Source organism: Heptranchias perlo, chromosome 16 (genome assembly GCF_035084215.1).
Source record: "Heptranchias perlo isolate sHepPer1 chromosome 16, sHepPer1.hap1, whole genome shotgun sequence".
NCBI lineage: Eukaryota > Metazoa > Chordata > Chondrichthyes > Hexanchiformes > Hexanchidae > Heptranchias > Heptranchias perlo.
Genome location: NC_090340.1, coordinates 25,233,185 through 25,260,251, shown reverse-complemented (window position 1 = coordinate 25,260,251; position 27,067 = coordinate 25,233,185). Strand labels below are relative to the sequence as shown.

The 27,067-nt window shown below is 40.2% G+C and overlaps 1 protein-coding gene and 1 long non-coding RNA gene across 5 annotated transcripts in view; one reads left to right on the top strand and one right to left on the bottom strand.

Annotated features, from left to right (window-relative positions):
- LOC137333614 (uncharacterized) overlaps positions 1–6,462 on the bottom strand; it is a 40,447-nt gene extending 33,985 nt beyond the window's left edge. For both annotated transcript variants that reach the window (XR_010965938.1, XR_010965939.1), the window contains exons 1-2: positions 6,390–6,462; positions 1,991–2,047 (exon numbers count right to left, since the gene is read on the bottom strand). This is a non-coding gene — a long non-coding RNA (uncharacterized lncRNA). The remainder of the gene's footprint in view (positions 1–1,990; positions 2,048–6,389) is intronic.
- The window catches only part of ctcf (CCCTC-binding factor (zinc finger protein)), a 40,633-nt gene continuing 18,044 nt past the window's right edge, over positions 4,479–27,067 (top strand). The window contains exons 1-8 of one of the 3 annotated variants that reach the window (XM_067997848.1): positions 4,479–4,643; positions 5,810–5,956; positions 9,978–10,736; positions 13,838–14,008; positions 17,579–17,712; positions 23,759–23,879; positions 25,105–25,254; positions 26,494–26,654. In XM_067997848.1, coding sequence (XP_067853949.1) covers positions 5,914–5,956; positions 9,978–10,736; positions 13,838–14,008; positions 17,579–17,712; positions 23,759–23,879; positions 25,105–25,254; positions 26,494–26,654 — 1,539 coding nt within the window. In that variant the 5' untranslated portion in view covers positions 4,479–4,643; positions 5,810–5,913. The remainder of the gene's footprint in view (positions 4,644–5,809; positions 5,957–9,977; positions 10,737–13,837; positions 14,009–17,578; positions 17,713–23,758; positions 23,880–25,104; positions 25,255–26,493; positions 26,655–27,067) is intronic. The other 2 variants (XM_067997846.1, XM_067997847.1) reach the window with 2 other exon arrangements.

The window sequence follows — 27,067 nt, the reverse complement described above, 5'->3', positions numbered from 1 at the left end:
CTCGCACATGAAGAACGGTCACTTGGACAATATACAAGAGGGCTAACAGCTGACACAGGATTTGAACCCAAGCAACCTTGAGCATGATAGTCCTAAATTGGATCTAATTAGTGCCACAACAACAACTTGTCTTTATATAGCATTGCTCACATCAGAAAGACCTCAGAACACTTTACAGTGTGCAGAAGAAAAAGTGGATGCAGAGTAGGAGATTAAAAAAAAAGATTGAATTAGGAGATGGGACAGAAAGAGAGGATGAAGAAAAATGTTTTGAGAAATCTTTTGAAAGTAATGAGAGGATGTAGGCAGAGGGATTTAGAGAGGGAAGTCCAGAATAGAGGAGAATGGTAGCTGAAAGAGCAGCCATTAATGGTGGAACATTGAGGATGGGGAAGAAGGATTAGAGGGTCAAACGGGGGGGAGCCACAATGTAGGTCTAAAGGAAGTTGCTGAGATGGAGCGGTCCAAGGCCAGGGAGGCTTTTGAAGGTAAGCACAAGGATTTGAAATTGATATAAAGTGACACAGGGTGCCAGTAGAACCTGGTGAGTGGGTTTTGAGTGGGTAAGGATTCTGAAAGGGTTCCAATTTATGGAGGATGGATGGGGGGAGGCCAACTAGTAGAGCTTTAGATAAGTTGAGCCTCAAGGTGATAGTCATAGATTAAAAGCTTGGCAGCAGTGGCAGATAAAGGAGTGGAGGTGAGCACTGTTTCAAAAGGCAGAAGAAGATGGTCTTGGTGACAGAACAGGTGTGGAGAAGAAAAGCAAGTTCCAGATCAAGCAATAAACCAAGGTTGTGCACCATCAGCCCTAAATGATAATTGGAGTGCTTGAAGGAATTAAGAGGAAAGGCAGATAGGAACAGACAGGAGCAAAATAAGTTGGCTTCAACTTTATCTACATTGGGTTGCTAGAAATTCTGATTCATCCAAGACTGGATGCTGGACAGGCAGTTAGAGAGTCGAGCAATAGCCATGGAATCAAAAGAGGAAGCTGATATGTAGAGCTGAGTGTCATCAGTAAATTATATAATCTAACCCCTTGCTTCCAGATTATGTCATCGGGGGCTGCATATAGATGATGAAATGTGAAGAAACCATTGAAGAATGAGGCACAAAGTAGAAGAGGTGAGGAAATGGTATAAAATAACTAAATGGAAAATATAAGTGCAGTTGATTGGGGAAATTTGGGTCAGAATGAAAACAGGGAATTGGGGACCATGAGGCTGTCTGTCAATTATATGGCTTTCTTTACTTTGATGTTAGTACAGGGATCACTGCGCACTTACATGTCACGCTGTCTTTACTTTGATGTTAAAGATGGCCCATTTGATGATCAAGTGACCTCTCAATGGTCAGTCAATCAAGATGTTAACTATTTTCAAGGCCAATAGGGAACCAGTTGCGCTACCTAGATACAATTGGTGGAGTGTAGATCAGTATCTTTTTAAAAAACTTGAAAACATATTGTATCTTGATCATTGGGGCGGGTTGAGAATTTAGCTTTGTCAGTTACTATAGTGCTTTTCTAAAGTTGTTTTTAACCACCCTTGTGCTGCTGGTTCCTGACACATGAGTCCTCCACAGCTGGCAGCAACATCAAACTAAATGCACCGATTTTTTAAGATAGTTTTTTTTACTGGACCTCCCTGACTGCTGCTGTTCTTCCTTTGGTCAATAAACAGGCTGTCCTGATGGTAACACTGCAATCCTGCTATTGACAGCATGACATATAAGTGTGTGGTGATCCCCTGCACTAACATCATGACATTTCTCGTTGCTGGTGTAATTACAGAGAGACTGTGTGCTTTTACACTGTCACAGCCAGTCGGCATGTATGCAAAACACCGGGACCCACTTTGCAGTCAGCTGATAGGGAGACTGGCTGTGCTTTTATGAATGTAAATGTAAAGGAGTGGCACACTTAAGTCACTCTCCCAAGACCAGAGCTGCACTATGAAAGCAGCTTAATTCAGCTGGTGTCACTTACCTCTAGATTAGCAGGAGAGACCGATGACATAGTTATCACAATAGTCCCACATGCAGCCTGTAAAACAGGTTTTAGCATTTTTATTTTCACTTTGTGGCCTGTGAATAATAGGTAACTATATATATATATATAGATTATTTAGGAAAATAACATAATTGCAAGGTTCTATTTATTGACAGAAAACAAGAGAATTATTTAGCTTTAGATATTAGGCAGAAACACTATAGTGGAAGATATTTAAGAGAGACTGTATTTCTTCAAGTGTTTGGCCAACAATGCAACATGACGATGAGAATTGTGTCAAAGTGCATTGCTTCATCACCAAAGCATTAGGGGATATAGGGCAGAGTGCCCACCTCCAATCACTATCCAATCACCCCTGCTCTAAGTGTACGTGTGTGGATATTGGGTGAAGACTGGATCGGCTTGGCTGTGATGTCTCCCTGCCCCCACAGTCAAACAGACTGCCGATATTCACCATTAATGCTTAAACATGAATAATGGCCACTTGGGTGAAGAAATGAGGGATGACCTGTGCCTGTGGAACTGTCCCCCAGTAAGGAATCAAACATCTTCTGGAGAAGAGGGGAGGGGAGGATACTGACCGAGAAATTTCTGTTTATAAAATAATATCATTGCACTACTGTATTACACAAAACTAAGAACTATAAGACCTGTAATGAATGCTCATGTTCATTTGTCTTTGTTTCAAGTTTTTTAAAGCTGGTTAATTTGTTTTTTTCTCTCTACTGTTTATGTTTATAATTAGTCTCTTTTGTTTCCAATTTTTTCCTTCCTTTCTTGAAGATGTTGACTCATGCTGGGATTCAGTTCCAGTCACCAATAGCCACATGCATATTGCCCAAAAGATCCTTATTCATGCAAGTCTATTGTAAACAATTTTACAACACCAAGTTATAGTCAAACAAATTTATTTTAAATTCCACAAGCTTTCGGAGGCTTCCTCCTTCCTCAGGTGAACGGTGTGGAAATGAGGAAGGAGGAAGCCTCCGAAAGCTTGTGGAATTTAAAATAAATTTGTTGGACTATAACTTGGTGTTGTAAAATTGTTTACAATTGTCAACCCCAGTCCATCACCGTCATCTCCACATCATGCAAGTCTGGACAGTGAATATTGGTAATCTATTCTTCCTTGAAGAACATCACAGCCAATTCCATTGATATGCTCTTTCCAGCAAAGGTCATTGAACAGCAATTAGGAGTGTGAACCCTGCCTGATTTTTCCTTCCCTAGTCCATTGATGTTGAGAACAATTATAATGTCCTTTATGGCATCCTGGCTGAGATCAACTAACAAAACAAACCAAGATCCAAACTTGGGCCCTCCCTGCTCTGTATGGTTCAGTACCACACTGGATATTGCATTTACTAACTGGAGCCTCCATTAATTTGTCTCTGATGTAAGTAATGTTTACAACCAAATATAATTTCCCTGTCTGAAATTACAAAAATAATTACTGGAGGGTGGGGTTCTACACCTTTTTAATCTTGGCAAATAACGAGGAGGCAGATTCTAAACCTATCCAAGTAGGATGAACTGTAAAAACAATTTTATATAATGCATGTATTGGTTGACTTGATGTTGTTGGGTGTCCAGTAGCTAGAGCCATCAACTTCAAAGAGACTTTAAGGAATGAGATTTATTATATTAAAAAAAGGAAAACTGCAAACTTATTTAAAGATCTAAGAATATAAGAAAAGTCAATGGTGGGAAAAGGCCAATCTGTCCGTTGGCATTTATCCCTCTATCATACATCAAAATAGAGAAAATATACATTAATCCAGAAATGTCCTGGAGTTTCCAGGAATTAAAGATTAATCTCTTGGATACTGCTGTAAGTAACATGGGAGAAAATCACAGGGGCATTAAAAGAAATGGTGTTTTAAAAAAATGTCTTTGAACTCTTTCGTTTTATTACTTAAAAAAACATTGGAGATGGGAACACAGGGAGAGGGAGAGGGGGGCGGTTGGAGGTCATGTGATGAAACCTGGAATACATCTAACCAGATTTGGCAACCCAAATTAATATTTTGGGTAGAGACCCTTCAACAGTAATGTGCAAGGGTTATAGAATCTCTTATCAGATGCTGACAGAGCTTCTTTGAATTACCAGCAATTTTTGTTCTTATTACAGAATTACAATATGTTTCACCCATACAGTAAATTAAGTTACATATTACACCACATGAGCAAACTTGACAGGTCTATCATAACAGCAGCAGGTAAAACAGGTTCGATTAGGAAATCACTAGGCCCTGTAATTGCTGAATCATGCAGAAGGAGGCGCCATGTTGTCCTTGTAAACGTCACATCCGGGGGGAGCGACTGCTCTTGGCCTCGCCGCAGTGCCCTCGTTTCCGTTGGTGACCGTTTAAACCGTTTTTTTTGAAAAAAAAAAGTTCGCGCGTTTTTTGCTCTCTACCCACAGTGCCCCGCGCTCGTCCCCACAGTTGTGGAACTGCCGAGCATGCGCAGTGACACCGGACTCCGCCATTTTCTGTTCCCTGCTCTAATGGGAACGTTTTAACCGATTGGCGCCGCGCTTTCAGGGCGTTTCGGGCAGCCGGGGACCTCACGCGGGCACCGAGAGACACCGAAAGGGACTTTTTCTGTAAGAAAAGACGGTGAAAATGTAAGTGAAAGCGGTTAGAGGGGCCGAATGCAGGTCCTTTGTGCCGCCTCTAGGTGTCACGATGGGGCTTGTCGGCGCTGGGTGTGTTTGTCTCCCTCTATCGTTATATTCGGACAGAAAAATACTCGGAAAAAACTTGTAATCCTGCAGCTAAAGAAACCCCAAACGGCGAATATAAAGCCGCCAAAAAATTCACCCCACCGTCCGAGGGGCCGCTGAGGGCGGCTCGGCGGATCTTGCTCCCGGGGCTTTTTTGGCGTGCGTGAGGCGAGGCCTTTTTTTCTTTGTTTGCGGCTGGGCTCGGCTCGGCTCCCCGGCTGCAGCCGCTCCAGGAGCGCCTTTCCCCAGTCCTACCACCAGTCTCTCCCTCTCCCTCTTTTTTTTCTCTCTCTCTCTCGATATCAAGGGCCCGCTCGGTGGCAGTAAATTGAAAAGAGCTCCCTCTATAACCGGGCTGATCGGAGACTGCCGGGCAGTGGCGGGTTATTTCTAACGGGGATGGCGGGAGACCCGGGGGCAGCGGAATCGAAACATATGCTATCGCCCTTCATCTCGTCGCCATTTTAAGCAAACCGGACACATTTTAATGAAGCTTTGCAATCTTTAATCTAACAGGCAATGGCAGCGGAGTCGGCCGCCGGGTTTTTTTTGTTCCCCCCCCCTCCCTCTTTTCCCCCCCCAAGCAAATAAAAAAGGAAAGCTAACTGCCTCCACGAAACTTTTCAAACCGGAGAAAGAAATGACGACTCCCTTAATTGCAAATGCATTATATCAGAACTGTCTCCGAAAAGGAAGTAGTATATAGAATGTGGCCTGACTCTCTCGCCTCCGTATTAAGCCTAACCTGAGCAAATTTACTGTAATCTAGCCTAGTGCATCCAAAAAATATATATATAGTGAGATTGGCTTGTAATTATGTTTGTTAATAAAAATTGCAGTAAGCTGTCATGTAGAAATCAATCCGAATTTTAAATGGATTTAGAACTGAGTCCGGTGGTCATAACTCTTAAAATTAGCTAAAACTTGCATTTACCGTAAATATTTATCATAAAATATTACAAATATGAAATGCCTAGCCAAATTCAAATATTGATATAGCTAGTTGCATTGCTGTAATAATGACTTTTTAAAAAATACGAAAACTTGTCTACATTTCTCTCAATCAGACCGATGGCACTTCTACTGAATTTGAGTGTAAAAGACGGCCACTGTTAGGTGCCACTGTTGTGCTGTCAACAGAACATCTGTAACTCCTCAAGGTTGCTTTTTGATGTCTCAAGTGGATGTTCCACCCACTGGGAAAATTTATAGTGGTGAGTATAGGTAGGATCTGCTGACTTTTTTGACAACTTGCACTTTTAGTGCACAGCCCTGACTTTAGAAACAAATACTACTGAAGAAGATCTGGATCATTATTTTGTACTAGCTTAAAAGGGCACACGTCTTAATGTAATGATGGTAGAATTAAAGCTGCAGTTTGACTGCTAACTGGAAACAAATCAAATTAAATTTGCAATGTTGTAATGGTCCTTTTTAAAATTTGTGAACAATATTAGTGAGATAATGTGTCCATTTATCAGTTCAAATTGACCTGATCACAGACAGCACTTCCTGCAGGCTTAGAATAATATCTTACTGTATGAAACTTGGAGTGGGGTTGAGGATATTCTGCAATTTGCAAATTTTAAAGAAATTATATGCCAGGTTTTTTTCTTGTGCTTAAAAATAAATTGGAGTATCCCAAACCTGTATGGTAATATCTTCTGTATGGTAATATCTCCCACATCAGCTGAAGGAACCGGTTTAATAGTAAGCCTGTTGTGTCTGATGTAACTATCTGTGTGCAAAATTGGGTCAGGCTGTTGGTGGTCAGGAAAGCACAGTTTACAGATGTTACCCAATTTCAAACTGATGACATAGTAGCAGGAGTGCTACTGTATGCTTGAAATTTAAAGAAAAAATTATGGTAAATAATGGATACCTGGGAATTATTGTAAAGCTATAATCACATTCATGGGATCAGATTATGTCACAAACTGCAAGAGTAACTGAAGATGGCAATCTTGTTTTCATGGGAGGGTGCCTACGTTAAGTGATTTATGTGCTCATTAAGGTGAGGGATATTGATGCTTAGGAATGGAATACTTTTTTCCTGCTCAATGTCAGTATCAAGTATTCCCAGGCCAGATGTAGAGCAAGTTTTATTCTACTATACCAAGGAACCTCAAGTGAACATTTTGTACTGCACCATTGTGCATTTTTTCTGCTGTCTATTCTTGTGGACTCTGACTGAGATTGCCGACTTGTGTCAAATAGTGGGCAGTTTTTTGCTGTTGATTCGCTTGCACGAAACTGACTTGAGGCTGCTTGGACCCATTTCATAAAGGAATCAGCAGAGAGAGATCACTAGTTAGATTTCAACTGCAGTTGCAGAGGTGCAAGGGCAGAATGCTAATCAAATGTGCCACTCATTCTTCCTATAATTATGTTACTGTTTGTTAATATGCTACCCGGGTGTGTCTAATTCAGTTCTGGACTGTTTTTTCTCTTGGCTTTAATGCCATGTCCATGCATTGACAGAATAATGATTTCATGCAAGTGATCAACAGTTGATGGGAAATGGTACAGCAGGCTACAGTAGGATTGCTGACTAGTGATTAAGGCATAGTATAATTTAATAAACCTCCAGATTAGGTGAATGCTCATTTTGGAATTTAATTTAAGAAGTGATATACTATAATAGTCTAAAATTGGACAGATAAGTGTGAATTCGCCCCAATAAATCCTCTACTTCACTGAACTCAAGTATTACAGGAGAATGAAATTATTTTAAAACTATCTTAGGATAAGGTTGGCTGAAATTAAGTGTCCAGCTGAGAACTCTATGTGGGTGAAAGACCTGGAGGATCAGTTGAACTGTCTGAGCAAGAGTTGAACACCTGACTGCTGTATATTTTCTATTTACAGGCCTAGTGCAAGGTGGTTAAATTTACACTTAACACTCACATGGAGTAGTTGAGGTGAATAGCATAGATGCATTTAAGGGGAAGCTAGATAAGCACACGAGGGAGAAAGGAATCGAAGGTTATGATATTGTTAGATGAAATAGGGTGGGAGGAGGCTCATCTGGAGCATAAACACAGACATAGACCAGTTGGGCTGAGTGGTCTGTTTCTGTGCTGTAAATTCTATGGAAACTTGAGAGAGGTCATGAATGAGTTGGGGGAATGACTGTGGAATCGGGAGGCAGTCAAGATCTTACAAATGGACTCTGATAAGGTTTGCACTTGAGTTAATTGGTGGCAAATAAATTCCAAAATGGACAAATGCAAAGGAAGTACTGCATATATTGGAAACAAAAATAGGCACAAATAGGCTGGGATGGATCTTGCTGAGAGTGAAATCGACAGAGACCCGGGGTTTGGTTTACTTGTCACCTACCATGCACAAGCAGTGTGAGGCAGAAATAAACCAAGCGAATGTGGTGTTGAGTCAAATCCCAGAAGTTGTGTTGAAACTGCAGTGTTTGGTCAAGCTGCACCTGCAATACTGCATACAGTTTTGGTTTCAACTTAAAAGTGGGCACCCAAGTCCTAATGGCAGATCAGAGGAGGGTAATGAGGCTGATCACTATTGTTAGAGGGGTGAACTATGAGGAGCAAATGGATAAGCTCTTCACCTTTGAGCAGAATTATTATTGAGAGGACCTTACATTGGTGTATGTTAATAGGATTTTAAAAAAGTAAACCCAGAACAATACTTTCAAAGATAATAGTGCAGCAAGACAACAGTGCACAAGTTCAAGATTGTGAAGGTTAAGTTTAGGACAGATACCAGGAAGTATTTCTTTAGAGAGAGTGATGAATAGTTGGGAAATGTTGCCACAAGTGATGGTTGAGGCCAGAACACCAAACTCATTTAAGAAACAACTATTTGGTGTAGTGGTGAAAAGAGAAAAGTTGTTACTCTGAAAGCGTGAAATCAAATGGACAGAACAGCCTTCATGAGTACTGACTTGTGAATATGAAGAGGAAGTGGAAGCTTTGCTTTCTCATGAGTGACCTTAAAGTATACAGTGTGGGGGGAGGAGAAAGAGAGGAGGAGGAGGAAGTTTTCAATTCCAGTTTTTGCAATCTCCAGGTTTAGATGCAGAATTAATTTTGATTGGGAGGACAAATGGTGCCAACTGCTAGATGGGCACTAAACATTGATAATTTGGAGTTACTTTTTTCTAAGCTAGTTCTTGTGTATGATTTCCATTTGGTTAATTAAATGAATGTAATTAACCAATTGGAAATATTTTACAACAAAATTATCTTCCATAAAGGTAAATTGCTAACATTGATCATTTACAGACAACGTGCTCTGCTTATTCATCTGAACTTTATGTACAAAATGGCAGTGGCTATAATTTAAAAAAAAATCATTGCACTGTTGTAAGTTGTGGTTTTGAAACTCAGTTTTTTGCAACTGCTTTTTTATGGAATTTGAAATTCATGATCATTAAATAACACTTTTCCATTTGGTGAGGAGCTTCAAAGTTGCAAATATTTTTATTGATTTTTCTTTTGCCTAATCTCTGGGGAAGGAAATTTTGCCATATGATCTGGTCATATCTTTTGAATTTGCCCACCTTGTGCATAAAGTGTATATTCAACATTAATTACTTAGAAAAATTTAGCAAATATCTACTGCAACGTTTGTCAATCCCACTGCAGGCTTTGTATCTCATGTCCAGCTACATGGGCCATAGTGTGATCTGTTACTGAATTAACATGTTGTTAACCTGGAATTGAGTAGTTCAAATCCTAAGCGGTGGTTATTCATGAAGTTAGTTATGGATTTAAAACAAAATTGTCCCAATTCTAACTTATCTCCCCGTCTTTTCTATGTTCTTGTCAGTTGTGCTTCCTATTAAGATGGCAACTTGCCAAACATCTAAGTTTTCTCCCCATTGTAGTTCTCTTGCCAGTCACTGAAAGTGTGTGTGGGGGGGGGGGGGGGGGTGTAAGAGAAAGGGGAGTACTACTACTATGAATACTTGTATTATGCCATTATTGGTTCTGATATTGACTATAAGTATTAGTCCTAAAATTAGATGATTTAAACATCCAGGAAAGTTTTCAGGCTGCAGGTAAATGGCCTTTAATACAGTTTTTTTGAATTATTGAAAAGCAGGTAAGCTTCTATTTGGTAGCAACCACAAATAGAAAGATATGAGTATTTTGCTAGTTACTAAAGTGAACTTTAAATGATATGGTCCTCATTCGTAAGCTGTAAAACTTTCGAACAAAATTCCGCATCGTAATTAACTGCACTCTGCTTAAATTTTAGTTGCCATGGCGACTGAGTCAGATAATGTGGCTGTGGAGGAGTCGGAAATGTTTACAAAGGTCAAAGAGCACAAAACCTATCAAAGGCGACGAGAAGGAGGGCAACCAGAAGATTCCGATGGGCAGCAGAAAGAGCCAGATGGTGCTGAGGTAGCACAAGACGTGAACAACATGCAAGTGGTGATGATGCAACCTTTGGACCCTACATTACTACAAATGAAGCAACCAATGGAGGGTGCAACTCATGAGTCAGATACTGTAGACGATACACAAATTATTACACTGCAAGTGGTGAACATGGAAGAGCAGCCAATAAACCTTGGGGAATTGCAGCTAGTGCAGGTAGCCCAAAGCAGCATTGATGAACTACAAGGAAACTATGAGAATGAAGCTCCCAAAGATGTACTTCAGGAAGGGGACCCTGTAATCTGTCACACCCTTCCCCTACCAGAAGGTTTTCAGGTTGTGAAAGTAGGCGCCAATGGTGAAGTGGAGACGGTAGAAGATGGGGCAATGGAAGTGCGCGAGGATGAGGATACTTCTGCCGCTTGGCAGAAAGATCCTGATTATCAGCCACCAGTCAAAAAGGTCAAAAAGAAAAAGAACAAACTGCGCTACAAGGTGGACGATTCCAAAGATGTTGACTTGTCCGTATATGATTTTGAAGAGGAGCAGCAGGAGGGTTTGCTATCAGAGGTTAATGTGGAGAAGGCAGTTGGTACCATGAAGCCTCCAAAACCAATGAAGATCAAAAAGAAAGGTATAGTAACACTGCAGTATTGCACTCCAAACTAAAATGTAGATTTACAAGTCATAGGTGGCAAAGTGCAGACAATGCTGAAAATGAGTGACACTTTAATGATCACTTTTTTTATGTTCTCCACATAACTAAGTCACTGGATAGTGAATAGAATCTTCTCTTTTCTCCCCCAGTCCCCTTTCTTCTGAAAGTGGTAATTCATGTTTTGTAAAGGTTCAATGCACAATGACTGCTGTGTTGCCAAAGTGGCCAATCTTTTGCTAATCTGTATAGTAAGTGTGGGCTGTTGACCATTGGAGTCATCACAACTGAGACCAGTCTCGACTTGGCCACCACTGACACTTGTGCACTTCCCAGGATTGGGGGGGGGGGGGGTCATTGAATATTGATCAGACTGCAAACGACAGCTGATTTTTAAAATTTCATATCCCAAAGGTGTTTGCCTACATAACAGTCACTTTGCTTCAAAGTAATTCATTATATGTGAAGTGCTTTGAGCAGTTTCTGAGAGACATTTAACGCACTTATAAATGTACGTCTTTCTTTCACCGAGGTGAATTGTTAAGCCCTCACTGATGCCCTGTCTAAAATTGGTAGATTCAGTACACAGCAGGTTCTGAATAGTGGCATAAAGTCTTTTAAAGCTATACAGTGCATGTTGAGCTGTGAGCATAAGTCTTTTATTTAAACAAAATCCTTTACCCAAATCATTTTCCCTCCAAATAAACTTTACAGGTTACTTTCTGCCTCATAAGTCAGTCAGCCTCTTGCTCTTGCGCTCGTTCGCTCTCTTTCTCTTCTCTCTCCCCCCCCCCCCACCCCCTTCATGATCAGGTCATACCATTTCCTGACTTAAATGTGACAGTATTATATGCCTGGGGACATACCAATGCTGTAGCTGAATCTGTTGCTAGATGATTCAGAAGCAGTATAAATTGACTTCTTGCCCTCATGGAATATGCTTCAATTCTATGGTGGCCTTGGTGACCAGTTCAGATCTGGGAGTCAGAAAATGACACTTTTTTTAGTACACCAATTTATTGTGTTTTCAGGAACACAACCTGACAAAAATACAACCTTACTTGTGAACAATGTCTAGTACCAATTGATAAAATTCTGAGGAAAAACCCAGCCTTTAATATTGTATTTTTCATGAGTATTGGTGGGTGGGGAAAAGGGAGCGAGAGGAGACTACCAATTTCCCTTCAACTGTTGAAATTCTAATGGGATGACTTAATTGCCATACTTGAGCTGGTTTTGATTTTAAAAACCCTACCAAAAATAAGTGTAATAGACAGTTATGTGCTAAAACTTGAAGTTTTCAAGTCCAAACCAGCCACTGCACATATTGAAGTGGTGCCATTCGTGCTTTTACACAAAAACATAATGTTTTAAGCTGTCACCTACACTCTCCAAATATTTTGTTAAATTATAACTGAACTGTGTACATAACCTAAATTTTTTGGGGTGGGGGTCTGAAACAGGTGAGGATGGGAAATCCCTTTATTTTCACAGTCTGTTAGGCTGACATGTCAAGTTGGTGGGTGACTTGGTCTCAGGCCTCCACCAAAGACAGGAAAGCAACCCAGGCTCTTGACAACTTTGCCTTTCCACAGTAGTGCTACTAAGATCAGAATTTCAGTGATGTGATTTAACCTCTCCAACAAAGCTGGAAATTACTATTGGTGATGTTAGCAGATGAGCACATAATGTTTTTCTGACCACTATTTTAATGCAGGCAATGGGTTAATTAATGCCTCTGCCAGAATAGCCACCAAACTGTTAAATGTTTGTTAATATCACCAACAAAAATTGCTAGATTCAGCTCTTTTAAACTGCTTTAAATGTTTTGATGAAGAAGGAACTGCAAATGAGTATGTGTTCTCAATGTCCCTGTAACTAACCCTCAATACATATGCAACCATATTTCATAGCTTAAGGAGAGAGGGATGGGCCACAATGGGATTTTCCCTGTTTTTCTGTGAGAACCATATTAATCTTTACTTACGCAAATTTCTCTTATTGATTTCTACTGTGCAGCAGGAAAATATGCAGTTGTATGTGTATATATAAGGTCAAATAAGTGTGGACACCAGTTTAACATGCTGTTAAAAACTTCTGTCCTACTTGTTGAGGGAAAAAATTCCAAATGGAAGATGTTACAGCCTTTTTAGTCATTGCCACATGTTTGCACCATATGTTGTAACATATAGTTCTGCCTTCATTTTCTATTGAAAACTGACATCCACTAACACTTTTTTATTTATTGCAAGAGATGGTCGTGTAGAAAATGTGAATCACTTGAGATGTGTGATTAGGTTATAGAATGTGTAATAGTGCTGGTGATAGAATGACACAAGACCAACATGGCTGATGTTACTCTTGTGATTAATTTGTATTACCACGCTGAAATTATTTTGTGTTACTATGCTAGAACTTGCAGGAATCCTTTTAAAATATTATTTACCACCTGCATTATTTTTAATTGTGGTTAACTATAAACAATGAGATTCCCACATTAAGTTGCCTTTGGCAAACTACTTAACAGAAGTAGCAATTCCTGTCTGCTGTAAAATGTCATTAATTTTAATCCGCTTGCCTCAACATGGAACTTTGCATATTTGCTATTTCTAAGCTATCGTTTAATCTGATACCTATAATATTCATATACAGTGGTTCAATTTGTGAAACATTATAAATGAAAGTTTCTGATTTAACATTGCTAAGCCTGGTCGTGGTGGTTTAAAAAAAAATTACATAAGTACTGTTTTAAACTTGGTACGAATTTTGTATGCTATATTTCCAATTTTGGTAAGCTTTTGAGGAGGTACCAGACCGAGTTCATTCTCTTTTCTAAATAAAGGGCGAGGCATCCTGGGTGTACACAGCCAGATACAAAGGAGTATGTTTCCTATCCACCTTAAGCAGTAAATTGGGGGTTGAGGAAAGAGTGTGGATAGTAACTAGTTGTGAAATACTAATTTTAAATATTGTCTCTAGCATGAGTGTAGCAATTTTCTGTTTCTTATGGGGTCACAATGATGCTTATAACAGAAAGTTAAGTCTCACTTGTCATGTAATTATGTTTGACTTTTTTCTAGGAGTAAAGAAGACATTCCAGTGTGAGTTGTGCAGCTATACTTGTCCCCGGCGTTCTAACCTAGACCGTCACATGAAAAGCCACACTGATGAGCGACCGCATAAGTGTCATCTTTGCGGTAGAGCTTTTCGAACAGTTACGCTGCTGAGAAACCATCTCAACACGCACACAGGTAAAAAAAAATAACTGCTTCAACTGAATGTGATATCATGTCAGGATATTAAAAAGTTGAGATGTCAAAATACTGTTTTGTGTGTTCTGAGCACAATGTTTAAGTTTTTCCACAGAGAATACAAGGGATTTAAACAAAAATTAAAATTAATAAGTTCTTAAATTTTTTTTGTACAGTAGCTGCAAAGATTACTTGTAATTTCTACCACAGAAGCATATTCCATTCAAAACTAATTTTATTCAGTACTAATCAACATTTATACTTTTTCCATGGACAGGCAGGAAAAAAAACCTCACAGATGAATACCGGGGCCAATTTTCAGCTTGGGTGGGCAGAGCGTGCCAGCCCGATGTCACCAGCAAGAACCCATTTTCGTGGCCGGGCCTCATTAACATGCTGTCAGTGAGCTGCCCACGCTTTTGGAGCATGGACTGGCAGCTCGTCTGTCTGGGGCGGGAAATCCAGCAGCTCCTCCAGAGAGCCAAGCCAGCTGAATTTTGGAATGGGAGAGGACGTTACAATTTTTGTGGGGCTAGAAGGTGCACTCGTGATTCTCCTGGTTCCACAAAAGTAACTTTTAACAACTTTCCGTTTGTTTTCAGAGCATCCTCCAGTGGTCCCTTTTAAGGACTGCTGGTTAGGCCATTCTTTGTACAGTTCTGCTAGGCTTGTGCATTGCACACTCTGCCCAAGCAAAGCCCAAAATTGCATCTGGGTCCTATGTATGTTATATGTTGGTACTAAAACCTAAACTGTAGAGAGACTAACAGGAGTTGACACGATGCCACCTACTGGATGGAGGCCCAAGTTGTGACAGCCCACTGTTGGCACAGACAAATGCGGAATGCTCATGATGAATATTGACATTGAAATGTTGACACGAGCGTTACACAAAAATTGTGATAATTGGAAGTTTGCTAAAGAAAGTGTCAGCATGTACAAGATTTTTTATTTCACTTTTGGATTATTCACTTGTTCAATGTCCGTTTGATGTTCACATTTTAAGAAAGTAAGTGTGCATTTGTATATGACAACTCCTCAGCGAATTATAATTGTTATACCATCACTTTTTCTTGCCCCTCCTTGCACTATATTTGGCGGCCATGTCTGGTGCCCATGTCGTCTGTAGTTCTACCTCTGGTTGATAGTAAATGATTACATTTTTCTTAACTATAGAACAGTCTGTTATTGCCGCATGGGAACACATTAAAATAAACTCTCGTTACAGTACTTATATTTAAAAAGCACAGTTTTTTATTCAAAATCTTAATTGTAATATCAGAATGGCAGGACGTTTGGCATATATAACTGCTGCCTGCAACTCGAGCACAACTCCATCTTTTACACATTGTCAAGATTCCAGGAAATATTAAAGCACTGGCTCAAAAGGTTGAAGTTCATAAATGCAAGATGGCTGACTTAATAATGCACTTGAAATTCTCACTCTCATCCTTTCTCCACATTGTTCCCCCAAATTATCCTGCTATGGGGAGATGTGTTAGTGCTATTCTTAATAAGTTTTGTTTTGAAAATTTCAGATGAGCATAAGCAGAATCCCTGAATGAAATTCTGTCTTTCAAGGTGTTTATTTTGGGTAGTTACAAGGGTGGTGGTAAAGAACTTAGTAATATTTCCAATCATTGGATACCCTTGTCTTTCACTAGCGGATAGCAAATTCTAGTTTACTGATGAGTGAAAGTTCTAAAATAGGATTGATAATGCCCTTCAAAATGCCATCTATCATTTGACCCAAGAAAGGTGATGAAAGTGAAATTCTATCTGGCTTTCAGCCCAATGAACATCCAACCTATCTCCACCCTTCAAATTATCGTAAATGCAGAAGAGCTGGAGAGGGGATTTTCAAATGCTAGCCACTTGTTTCTCACTTGAAAAACGGGCAACCGGCAGCAGAAAATCTACACCTATTGTAGGATCTCATTTGCGATTTTCGTGGAGAAATGGGAGGAACACGAACGTTGCATACTGGTCCCACTTTCTCTAGGCGTTGAGGCCTAACCAATGGTTCTTAGCACTGTTGGAGACCTCTTTGAAAGGGTAAATTTTTAAGAGATGTTTGTGGGGCCAGGAGGCACAGGGGAGTCAACCTTGATTCAGTGGTAACTTTCCTGCCTCTGAGCCAGAAGGTTATGGGTTTGAGCCCCATTCTAGACACCCCCCCCCCCGAGCAGAGACTATAGTTCTGATCTCTGAATACTGGATTGACATCCAACGGTATACTTGTGTACGATGGGAGTAGAGTGGCGGCCCCTCCCCACCCCATTGAATCTAGCCGGTTTTCCTGGTAGGCTAACAAACTGTTCATGTAAAAGGGACTTCGTTATGAAAATAGCCCAGAGCATGATCTGCTGGCTATAAAGCAGCGGCAGAAACTGTTGCCTTGTACCACTAGGCATATAAGAAGAGTGCCCACAAAAGTCTTCAGGCCCGCTGCCGGTCCATTCTTGTCTCCACTGGCATTCACTCTCACACTGCCGCACCCCAAACAAGCATTAACTGCTGGTCAGATGCATGTTACAGCTGGCTGATTTTTTTTCACCAAAAGAAAGGCCAAGCTTCAGCGGAGCACCCATTTGAGCATCCTGAAAACTGCTTGGGGCCTCCATTGCCACATTGGGTATAAAAATATCCTCTTTCCCCCCCCCCCCCCCCGGCCCCTCCCTCTCTGGTGTTGGTAGCTGATTTATTTAGAGTGGTGAAATACTGAATATGACATTCCTTTTTGTGACACTGAGACACAAAACCAGTCTTGCTCAGTTCTTAATTCTATCCAATTCCACTCTGCATTTTAGAGGGAGAGAGAGCCTGTAGAGGCCTGTAATACAAACGTTCGAGTTCAAATGAAAAAGAGAGGGCTGCATTCTTCTTTGAATCCCAAAGCGATCGGCTCTGAATTGGATTTCAGACAATCTGCCTTAAACACTTTGGAAATGCTTACGGGTGATCTGTCATAGGGTGATATTTTTTGGAGGGTAAGGGGGAATTGAGAAGAGAAGACAGTTGTCGACAAGTATTTTGAGGTTCTTCCTAGGTTTAATTTCTGAAGTTTCTGGTGCTGCCATCCGTCTTGAGCAAAACAAAAAGGGATCTGGCTGTACCTAACTCAACAGAGCACTTTCTTTCATTCAAAGTGGACAAAATCCAAAAAGACAAGCAACTTCTTTATTTTTGCACTTGTTGGTTAACTCTTCCTCAGTAGTTTAATTATTGCTCTTTATTTGGCAAAATTATATTAGCAATGTTCCAAATGCAAATTGGATAAATAATTGGCATTACACTAAAAGTGCCACTGCAAGTGTGAATTTACCGTTGATAAATAAGACTTATTTTTCAAATCACTAGTCATTTTAAATGAGTTTAGTCAGGAAACATTTTCTGACTTGTGAAAAATGTTGTTTTGTTTTAAGCCATAACTTTTGTTTGCACCAATATGTGATGAATAGTTTGTATGTCCCTAAAAGTGGAATCTAATGTATAAAACTAGCCTGTGCCACTAAATACCAAATTGAAGAATATGTGAAATGAGAGTTAATATCTTTGTAATCTTTGTAGGTACTAAACCACATAAATGTCCTGATTGTGACATGGCATTTGTGACCAGTGGGGAATTGGTGAGGCATCGTCGTTACAAACACACCCATGAGAAGCCATTCAAGTGCTCTATGTGTGACTATGCTAGTGTGGAGGTAAGAAGTGAAATGTTGAAGAGTAGTAGACTTTATGAAGTGGTAGCAAACACCAGCTCGAAGTTGATTTATTATTGAGGTAGATTCATTGGAATTTGATATCAGCAAGGAATTCTAACTGGATTTCTTCATTTTAGAAAGTTTATAATAGTGGCACATAGTTGTATTGTTGGGTACATCTTTGCTTTCCTGTGTCTCCTGAAGTAAGTTTACAGACTTCTACTATAATTATATTTTGACTTTGGAGAAAATTGGAATGTTTTTTTTGAGGATGCATTGGTGGTAGTGGTGAACTTTGCCCGTTGCCAGCACAAATTAGAAAAACTGGTGCGCTGCCCATGATTTTCCATTCACTAATTTCAACAGACAGAAAATTGCAGCAGTGTGCTTGTGATTTTCCAATATGTATTAGCACCAGCTGAGATTCCCTGTCATTAACTGTCATTTTGCATTGTGACAGACAGTCATTAAATTGGTAGTGTAATTGAGTGGAAATTTGTGGGGTTTTTTTATATATAGTTTCATAGGGCATAATTTGGTACAGTTCTTGCATTACAAATAATGTTTTCCCTCCTTTCTTTTCTGACCCCCACCCTGAAACCCACAGACTTAATTCTACTGACACATCACTTTTTTAAGCCTTTATTTTGTTTTTTGTTGCCAATTTCCTCCTCCCTCATATCTTGAAGGAATGGGTGTTTATATTTCTTGCCCAAGTGGCCACTAATCCTGTTAGCCTTGAAGGTGAGTGCTGGGAAGCAGTTTGACCAGGGGGTACATAACAACCAAACTTGATTTTGATCCAGCATCCCATATACGCAAATAGCAAGGGTCATTGGACAGACAGGTCAAACCTGGCATCTTTCTGATCTCTGGCTCAGCTACTCGTTGCATAAACTTATTGAACCATTAGGTTTTCTTTAATGCTTTGCACAAAGTATTGGTGGAAATCTTGGGTGATCTCCACACCGCACAATATTTGTAAAAGGTGTTTGAAAAAGGGACATTTTTTTTGGTTTAAAATTTTAAGATATACAACCTGTAATAAAATTTAATGTAATTAGTATTCCACCTAATTTATATTAAGGATTGGAGTTATGTTTTCGGGAGGGGACTAGAGTGTTAGATTCATTTATTCAGAAACTATTTTGATCAAAATCTTTATGAAGTTATGAACATACAGGTTTAATCACAGGCCCAGATATGCAGCGTTTGCTGATTTTTTTTTTCTCCAGTTGTTCCTTGTTTGATTAACCTCTGTAAATATAGAATTTCATCCAACTTGGGAAAACTGCAGGCAGTTGTTCCTTTTAAGAGCATTCATATGATTCCCCCCCCCCCCCCCCCCCCCCAACAAAAAAGCTATATTGTGCTATTAGTAGTTCATTCTGGTCATCAGGAAAGTGTTAGACATAATTTATTTGTTTCTCATCGAGGTTATAATAAGTTTAATTGTATTTTGGAAGCTTTTTTAAAAAAGAAACTCTTTGAGTTTTTGCAGAAAGTTGTGCTGTTTCTCAGTAGCTCTGTATGATCATTGGTCCCCATTATCTGTTTTATCCCCATTAAGACCTGTATCATTTGATATAATTCTTCTTCATCGTAGTCTTTGCAGTTGGCCACCTGACGCTTTGGTTATATTCAACTCTTACATGTCCTACTATAGATCCGTTTTAGTGATGGATAGCCACCTATAGTGTGACTTTTAGCTCCCAATGTTTTTAACTTCCTGGAACGCAAAGCCTGTTCCAAACTTTTGAAATAGTGGAAAATATTCTCTGAAGGCCTCCAAATCTATTTGCTAAACAAATGTTAGGACAGCAAGCACTCTTTGTGAGTTAGTGAAATGTGTAAAGCACCAGCTGAAGCTCCTGCACATAAGGCCACTAAGGTTCTTACAACCTCTGCAGCACTAGCTATAAAAGTTTGACTTTGGCATATCCCTGATGCTGTCTGGTGCCAGATGACAAGCTTTAGAGAATCATTGCTATGGGGCTTTGATCAACACCTTATCAAAGAAGAGTGCTCACTGTCAGAATAATGTCCAAGTGCCTCAGTCAGTGCTTGGACAGTATACTGTAAATTTCACCACTTGGGCGGTAATGTGGCGGAGTAGATTGCCCACCCACTATAGAACTCGTCAGATTTTCCTACTGTTGATTTACTGGGATCTTAAAGGAGGAGAGGGAGGTGCAGTGGTGGACGATTTAGGGAGGAAACTCCAGAGTGTGGGGCCTTGGTGACTGAAATCGTGAACCAGCGGTGGTCAAGGCAAAGAGGGGAGGGGCACATTAGGTGGGAGACGGACAAACGGGGGGTTTGGGCTGTAGCATTGGGGTAATTACTGGAGTAGAGATATGGGGAGGGACGAGGTTAAGGAGGAATTTAAACACAAGGGCGAAAATTTTAAATTGGAGGTGTTTGGAGAATGGGCAGCAATGTAGGTCAGTAAGGAAGATGTAATGGATGAACGAGAGTGAGATAATACAGAGATTAAAAAATGAATAAAAGAAAGTGCAAATAGTGTGGTATTGAAAAGACTTGGGAGAGATTCATGCCAATGAAAAGGCCAAGCTGCAAAAAATAGACACGTGCCAAAGAAGGACATATTAGGAGGGGTAGTCAAAAGCTTGGTCAAAGAGGTGGGTTTTAAGGAGGCGAAGGAGTTGGTGAGGCGAGAGCAATGAAGAAGACCAAGGACATTCTGTTTACAAATGTGACCCTGACCTTGCTGTTGCTTTCCACTTTTGTAACTCCCTCTTTCTGCTCTGAATGTTCTGTCTTTGGTGTGTAAGCAGGGAGATAGGGTATTTGTTTCCTGTCCTCTCCTGAGGACATGATCCAGTTTGATACTTATGCTGTTAGAACTTCATAGCCTCCCTGGTCCATACCTACATGGAAAGCTAAAGCTAATGAGTATATAGAATTTTATTTGCGCACTGCATGCTTCATCTATTGTAAGTATAAATTATTTTGTAGGGCTTTAGCTTTCTAGGTAGAAGCAAGGGTGACTATCAATCTAGGAAGTTGTTTGATAGGAAAACAATTTGCAAATCTATGACTAATAGGTATGGCCTCCCCCCCCCCCCCCCCCCCCCCCCATCTCTGTAACGTCCTCCAACCCTACATTCCTCTGAGATCTTTGCGCTACTTCAGTTCTTGCTCCTTGTGCATCCGCAGCTTTAACCTCTTCTCCCGTTGGCGGCCGGCCTTCAGCTTCCTAGGCACTGAAAATCCTGAATCTCTCCACCTCTCTAAGAAAGTGGATAAATCACCAGGGCTGGATGAAATGTATCCCAGGCTGTTAAAAGAAACCAGGGAGGAAATAGCAGAGGCTTTAACAATCATTTTCCAAACTTCACTGGATGCAGGCCTAGTGTTGGAGGACTGCTAACATTGTACCGTTGTTTAAAAAGGGAGCAAAGGATAGACTGAGTAATTCCAGGTCAGTCAACCTAACCTCGGTGGTGGGCAAATGATTGGAATCAATTCTGAGGGTAAGGATAACCTGTCACTTAGAAAGGCAGGGACTAATCAAGGACAGTCAGCATGGGTTTGTTAAGGGAGGTCGTGTCTGACTAACTTGATTGAATTTTTCGAGGAGGTGACAAGGAGGATCGATGAGGGTAGCGCAATTGATGTAGTCTACATTGATTTTAGCAAGGCTTTTGACAAGGTCCCACTTGGCAGAATGGTCAAAAAAGTAAAGGCCTATGGGATCCAAGGGAATGTGGCAAATTGGATCCAAAATTGGCTCAGTGACAGGAAGCAAAGGATAATGGTCGACGGGTGTTTTTGCAACTGGAAGGCTGTTTCCAGTGGGGTGCCGCAGGCCTCGGTACTAGGTCCTTTGTTTTTTGTGGTACACATTAACGATTTGGACTTAAACGTAGGGGGCATGATTAAGAAATTTGCAGATGACACAAAGATAGGCCGTGTGGTTGATAGTGAGGGGGAAATCTGGGGACTGCAGGAAGAGATCAATGGACTGGTCAGATGGGCAGAAAAGTGGCAAATAGAGTTCAATCCGGAGAAGTGTGAGGTAATGCACTTGGAGAGAGCAAACAAGGCAAGGGAATACACAATAAATGGGAGGATACCGAAAGGTGTAGAGGAAGTGAGGGACCTTGGAGTACATGTCCACAGATCCCTGATGGTAGCAGGACAGGTAGATAAGGTGGTTAAGGCGGCATATGGAATGCTTTCCTTTATTAGCCAAGGCACAGAATGTAAAAGCAGGGATGTTATGCTGGAACAATATAAACACTAGTTAGGCCACAGCTTGAGTACTGCGCACAGTTCTGGTCACCACATTACAGGAAGGATGTAATTGCACTGGAGAGGGTACAGAGGAGATTTACGAGGACGTTGCCAGGACTGGAGAATTTTAGCTATGAAGACAGATTGAATAGACTGGGGTTGTTTTCCTTGGAACAGAGGAGGCTGAGGGGTGATTTGATAAAGGTGTACAAAATGATGAGGGGCCTAGATAGAGTGGATAGGAAGGACCTAGTTCCCTTCGCGGAGGGGTCAGTAACCAGGGGGTATAGATTTAAAGTGATTGGTAGAAGGATTAGAGTGGAAATGAGGAAAAGTTTTTTCACCGAGGGTGGTGGAGGTCCGGAACTCACTGCCTGAGAGGATGGTAGAGGCAGAAACCCTCAACTCATTTTTTAAAAAAAAATACCTGAATGTGCACCTGAAGAGCCGTGACCTGTGGGGCTACGGACCAAATTTGGGAAAGTGGGTTTAGGCTGGGTGGCTCGTTTCTCAGCCGGCGCCGACGCGATGGGCCGAATGGCCTCCTGTGCCGTAAATTTTCTATGACTCTAAGATACTTCTTAGAACCTACCTCTTTGACCAAACTTTTGGTCACCTGTCCTCATATCTCTGTGTGGCTTGGTGTCAAATTTAGTTTGAGAATACTCCTGTGAAGTGCATTGGGATGTTTTACTATGTTAAAGGTGCTATATAAATGTAAGTTGTTGTTGACTAGGATTTATTTTTGTTAGCTGGTAGTAAACCACTTGAAATGGCAAAGACTACTTCAGACTTTGGCTGTATGTTGAGAACATCTTTGGATGATAGCTGTTAGTGAAATTATTCCAAAGATTGTCTTGAATTGTGAGTGCACGTTAGATGCTTGGTACTTTCATGTTTAAAGTCAGCCTCAAAATGTCTAATTTTGTTTCCTGTGTTGCATTTATATCATTCGTTATAGGTGCGTAATGAATGAATGAAAATGTTAAATATTACATTTAGTATGGATTGCCCATTCATTACTTGTAGTTTAACCTGCACATCCAGAGCTGCTACCCATTGGCTCTTCTGTGATCAATATTTGTTGAAACTTCTGTTTTGTGTACTTGCCTTGTTACATCAACTCTTTGCTTATTCTTGAAAGAACTAGTGCACAATTCTAGAAAAAAGTCTTGCAAGTGATACAGACTGGGGTAGACTGCATGGTGGTTGGCTATTGTCCTGTGGTTTTACTCACCATTTGGATAAAAGTGTATTGATTGGCACGGAGGCTGAATGGCATTCAAAGAATGAGGAAAATTATACAGGATGTACATAATCTAATGTTCCTACATATGTGCACTATTTAATAGATACTTAAAAATGCAGTGCAACTGACAACTTAATAAAAGTAGGGTGGAATGAACAGAAGGTCATATATTTAGAAAAAAATATTTTTGGATTTGAGTTAATGTTCTGGAAGCCATTTTAAATACGTGGGCAGACCATTTGTCAAAGACTTATTTCAAAATTGAGCTTTGTTTGTGCTATCTAGAGAAGACCATGTTAAAAATGTATTTTTAAAAAAAGTTTGTTAATGTCATTGTATTTGTGCTTTGACACTCAGTCAATACCATAGAAGTAGTAATTGGTAGAAAGGAGTAGAAAAGGAGTTAAATGATAGCTTGTTCAAATGCTGGACACTAATTGGGACAGACTTCTAATACATAGTTGGTTTGTATTCCAAACACTGTAAACGGTTGAGAGTTCTCATGCAATAAGGCTGACCATTCATTTGATATTACAGGTCAGTAAGTTAAAGCGCCACATTCGCTCTCACACTGGAGAACGTCCGTTCCAGTGTAGTCTGTGCAGCTATGCCAGCAGGGACACCTACAAGTTGAAAAGGCACATGAGGACCCACTCTGGTACAGTAATCCACAGCTTACTCTGTTCTTTGAAATTAAGTCCAATACCTATTTTTGAACTCGTTATGAGTGCATCCATACAGTGGCAAATATGCATTTTATCGCAAATAGTTTACATTGCAGCCAGCTGGCATATCAGTTGTGTACATTTCTTTAGAGATAATTTAAAGTAAATGGTTGGATTACGGTGCTGTTATGTTGTAATGTAATGTCATAACATATCCTTATTTATAGATTTGTAATTTTTACAAAATTGTTCTTGACATCAGTTATCACATTCTGAGGTATACCATCTCTAGTGTGTTGGAGAGCATGATGAGCAGAATCAGTACTGGGTGAACTGTGGAGGCCTAACATTTGGCTCCTGCACAGGGCTGCCCATAACATTTTGGCCAACATGGATATGCAGAATAGTGACATCATGATATTGTGTAAACCAGCCTCAGTAAGACCAGCAGCAGCCAGGAAAGCCCAGTGATAAAACTGGTCTTCCTGGCCAGTGGTTCAAAAAAATTCTGGATTATGGGAACCGGTGGCTGAAAAGCAATGTAAAAATCACTCCAATGTATCTGGTTCTGAAAACCATATCTTGTTGATTATAGAGGATAGAGAAGCATTAAGTTAAAATATTAAATAAGCAACTTTTTGCATACTCGTTCAGTGAAACAGTTGAATATGTGTGCGCCTCAACAATGAGTGGCATTGACTAGGGCTGCCACAGTTGAGGCAGATCCTGTCCTTGCCTGATACTCTTACACTCAAATTAGTGTTCTCAAGTGGGATTCCCAGCTGGCATCTTTCTTCCAAGTTTTCTCGCTGCTTCCCTGGATGATCTGTTTGAAACAATCACATTCCAGGGATTGAACCAAGGACCTTCCTGGTCTGTAATACCATACTTGGCAATGTATTTACCTAGGAAGCAATTGGGAGAGGTCAATGACCTCATTCTTCACAGAAACTGATTCCTTTGTTTGCAGCTCGTTAACACCTGCACAAAGTTATTTTTCTTTATTTTCTGGGGCGTTACTATTTTTATTTCTGAATAATGTTGGTGTGCGCTTTTTTTGTTGTAAATATTGAAGCAAATCTTATGGGGATGAATTCCTAATTGCTTTAACAGCATAGATTTTTCTCTAACAGTTTTTTAAGTTATTCTGAACAAAAAGTGCACTTATAATAGTTTAGTGTTCAACAGGATATTCTTAAATGTGAATTTCTAAAATAGGTGAGAAGCCATACGAATGCTACATCTGCCACGCTCGATTCACTCAAAGTGGAACAATGAAGATGCACATTTTACAGAAACATACAGAGAATGTGGCTAAATTTCACTGTCCACATTGTGACACTGTTATTGCTAGAAAAAGTGATCTGGGTAAGTGGGTTGGACCTTTTCAAATATTAATTTTCAAAACTTCAAATATAAACATATACAGATTAGGGAAATTACTGCTGATATGTCAGCAGAACAAGGCCGTCTCTCATAGTTGTCTGTGTAATGTGTGGTAAATATTAACACAATTGGGCCACAATTTGAATATTGAACATAACCATATCCAAGAAAATGGGAGCCAGGACAACAAAAATCATCTACAAAGCCCCATCTGTGCAGTAATTCATTTAATTCTTATGGATTTACAAAAATGAATCTAGTGCCTTTGCTTCCTACCTCTAATATCTCAGATTCAAATATGGGTCATGGTGCATGTTGCTTTCCCAGTTAGAGGGTGCAGGCATCCCATTCAGCCTACTTTTCGCTTCCTTTTGTTTCTCATTTCTTCTTTCTTTTCTCCACCTCGCCCTTCCCCCCCGCCCAGGAAAAGCACAAAAATTGTATGGCTTGGGAGGAGAAAGAAGTTTTGCACTTCAATATTTAAAAAAAATTAGTTTAGTAGGTATCTGTAGCTGTTGGGCCTGACTGGGTAGTAAAAGATTTTTAAAGCAGATACGCTAGGAGACCAATATAGGTGTAAATGCATTCATTGATCAGCAAAAGTAGTGAATTGTGACTGAAGCATGAACTTGTTCTTATACTGTGCTGTTATAATGAAGCTTATAGATTAGCACTAGGGTCTTGACTGCATGAAAACATTTATATTTTTAGTCAGCATTACTTTCTCTGGTCTCCAAAGAAATGGAATTTCAACTTTAATGTTTATTCTCATTGAGAAGAGGGCTGCTTATGGTGGAAGTAGCACACTTTTCAATTTGTTCCACCCGTTGTCAGCTTTCAACAGTCAAGATTTTGCCCAAATTAGATGCAGGGTAAAACTCCCTCTACATTACCCAGCAATGTGGCATAACTCTACTTTAGAAAAGTAATTCTCCACTACATTAACTTCCATTTCTTATACCAGTGATCTTTTGATTATTTAGTGTCTGGTTGTGGAAGTTTTGTGCCATAGATATGTGTATAGTAGATCCCAGGGTGCTTCTATCTGTGGCACAAAACCTCACTTGGGACTCTTGTGGTCTGTAAATAGAATGGATTAATCCCATCAATCAGGGCAATCCAGAAGTTGAAAGGGCACCACTGTGTCACTCAGTCCCCTGTTGTGGCAAATAGTGCTCTAAGGTGCAAGTTAAATCTCTTGAATCTTCCTTTTCTTCTCAGGTGTTCATCTGAGAAAACAGCATTCCTATCTTGAGTCAGGCAAGAAGTGCCGTTACTGTGATGCAGTCTTCCATGAGCGATATGCCCTCATACAGCACCAGAAATCTCACAAGAACGAGAAACGTTTCAAATGTGAACTTTGTGATTATGCATGTAAACAGGTATTGCAGTTGAACAAACCGTCTCATTAATTTTACTATGTGATTACATAAGAACATAAGAAATAGGAGCAGGAGTAGGCCAATCGGCCCCTCGAGCCTGCTCCGCCATTCAATAAGATCATGGCTGATCTGATCCTAACCTCAAATATAAATTCATGTCCAATTTCCTGCCCGCTCCCTGTAACCCCAATTCCCTTTACTTCTAGGAAACTGTCTCTTTCTGTTTTAAATTTATTTAATGATGTAACTTCCACAGCTTCCTGGGGCAGCAAATTCCACAGACCTACTACCCTCTGAGTGAAGAAGTTTCTCCTCATCTCAGTTTTGAAAGAGCAGTCCCTTATTCTAAGATTATGCCCCCTAGTTCTCGTTTCACCCATCCTTGGGAACATCCTTACCGCATCCACCCGATA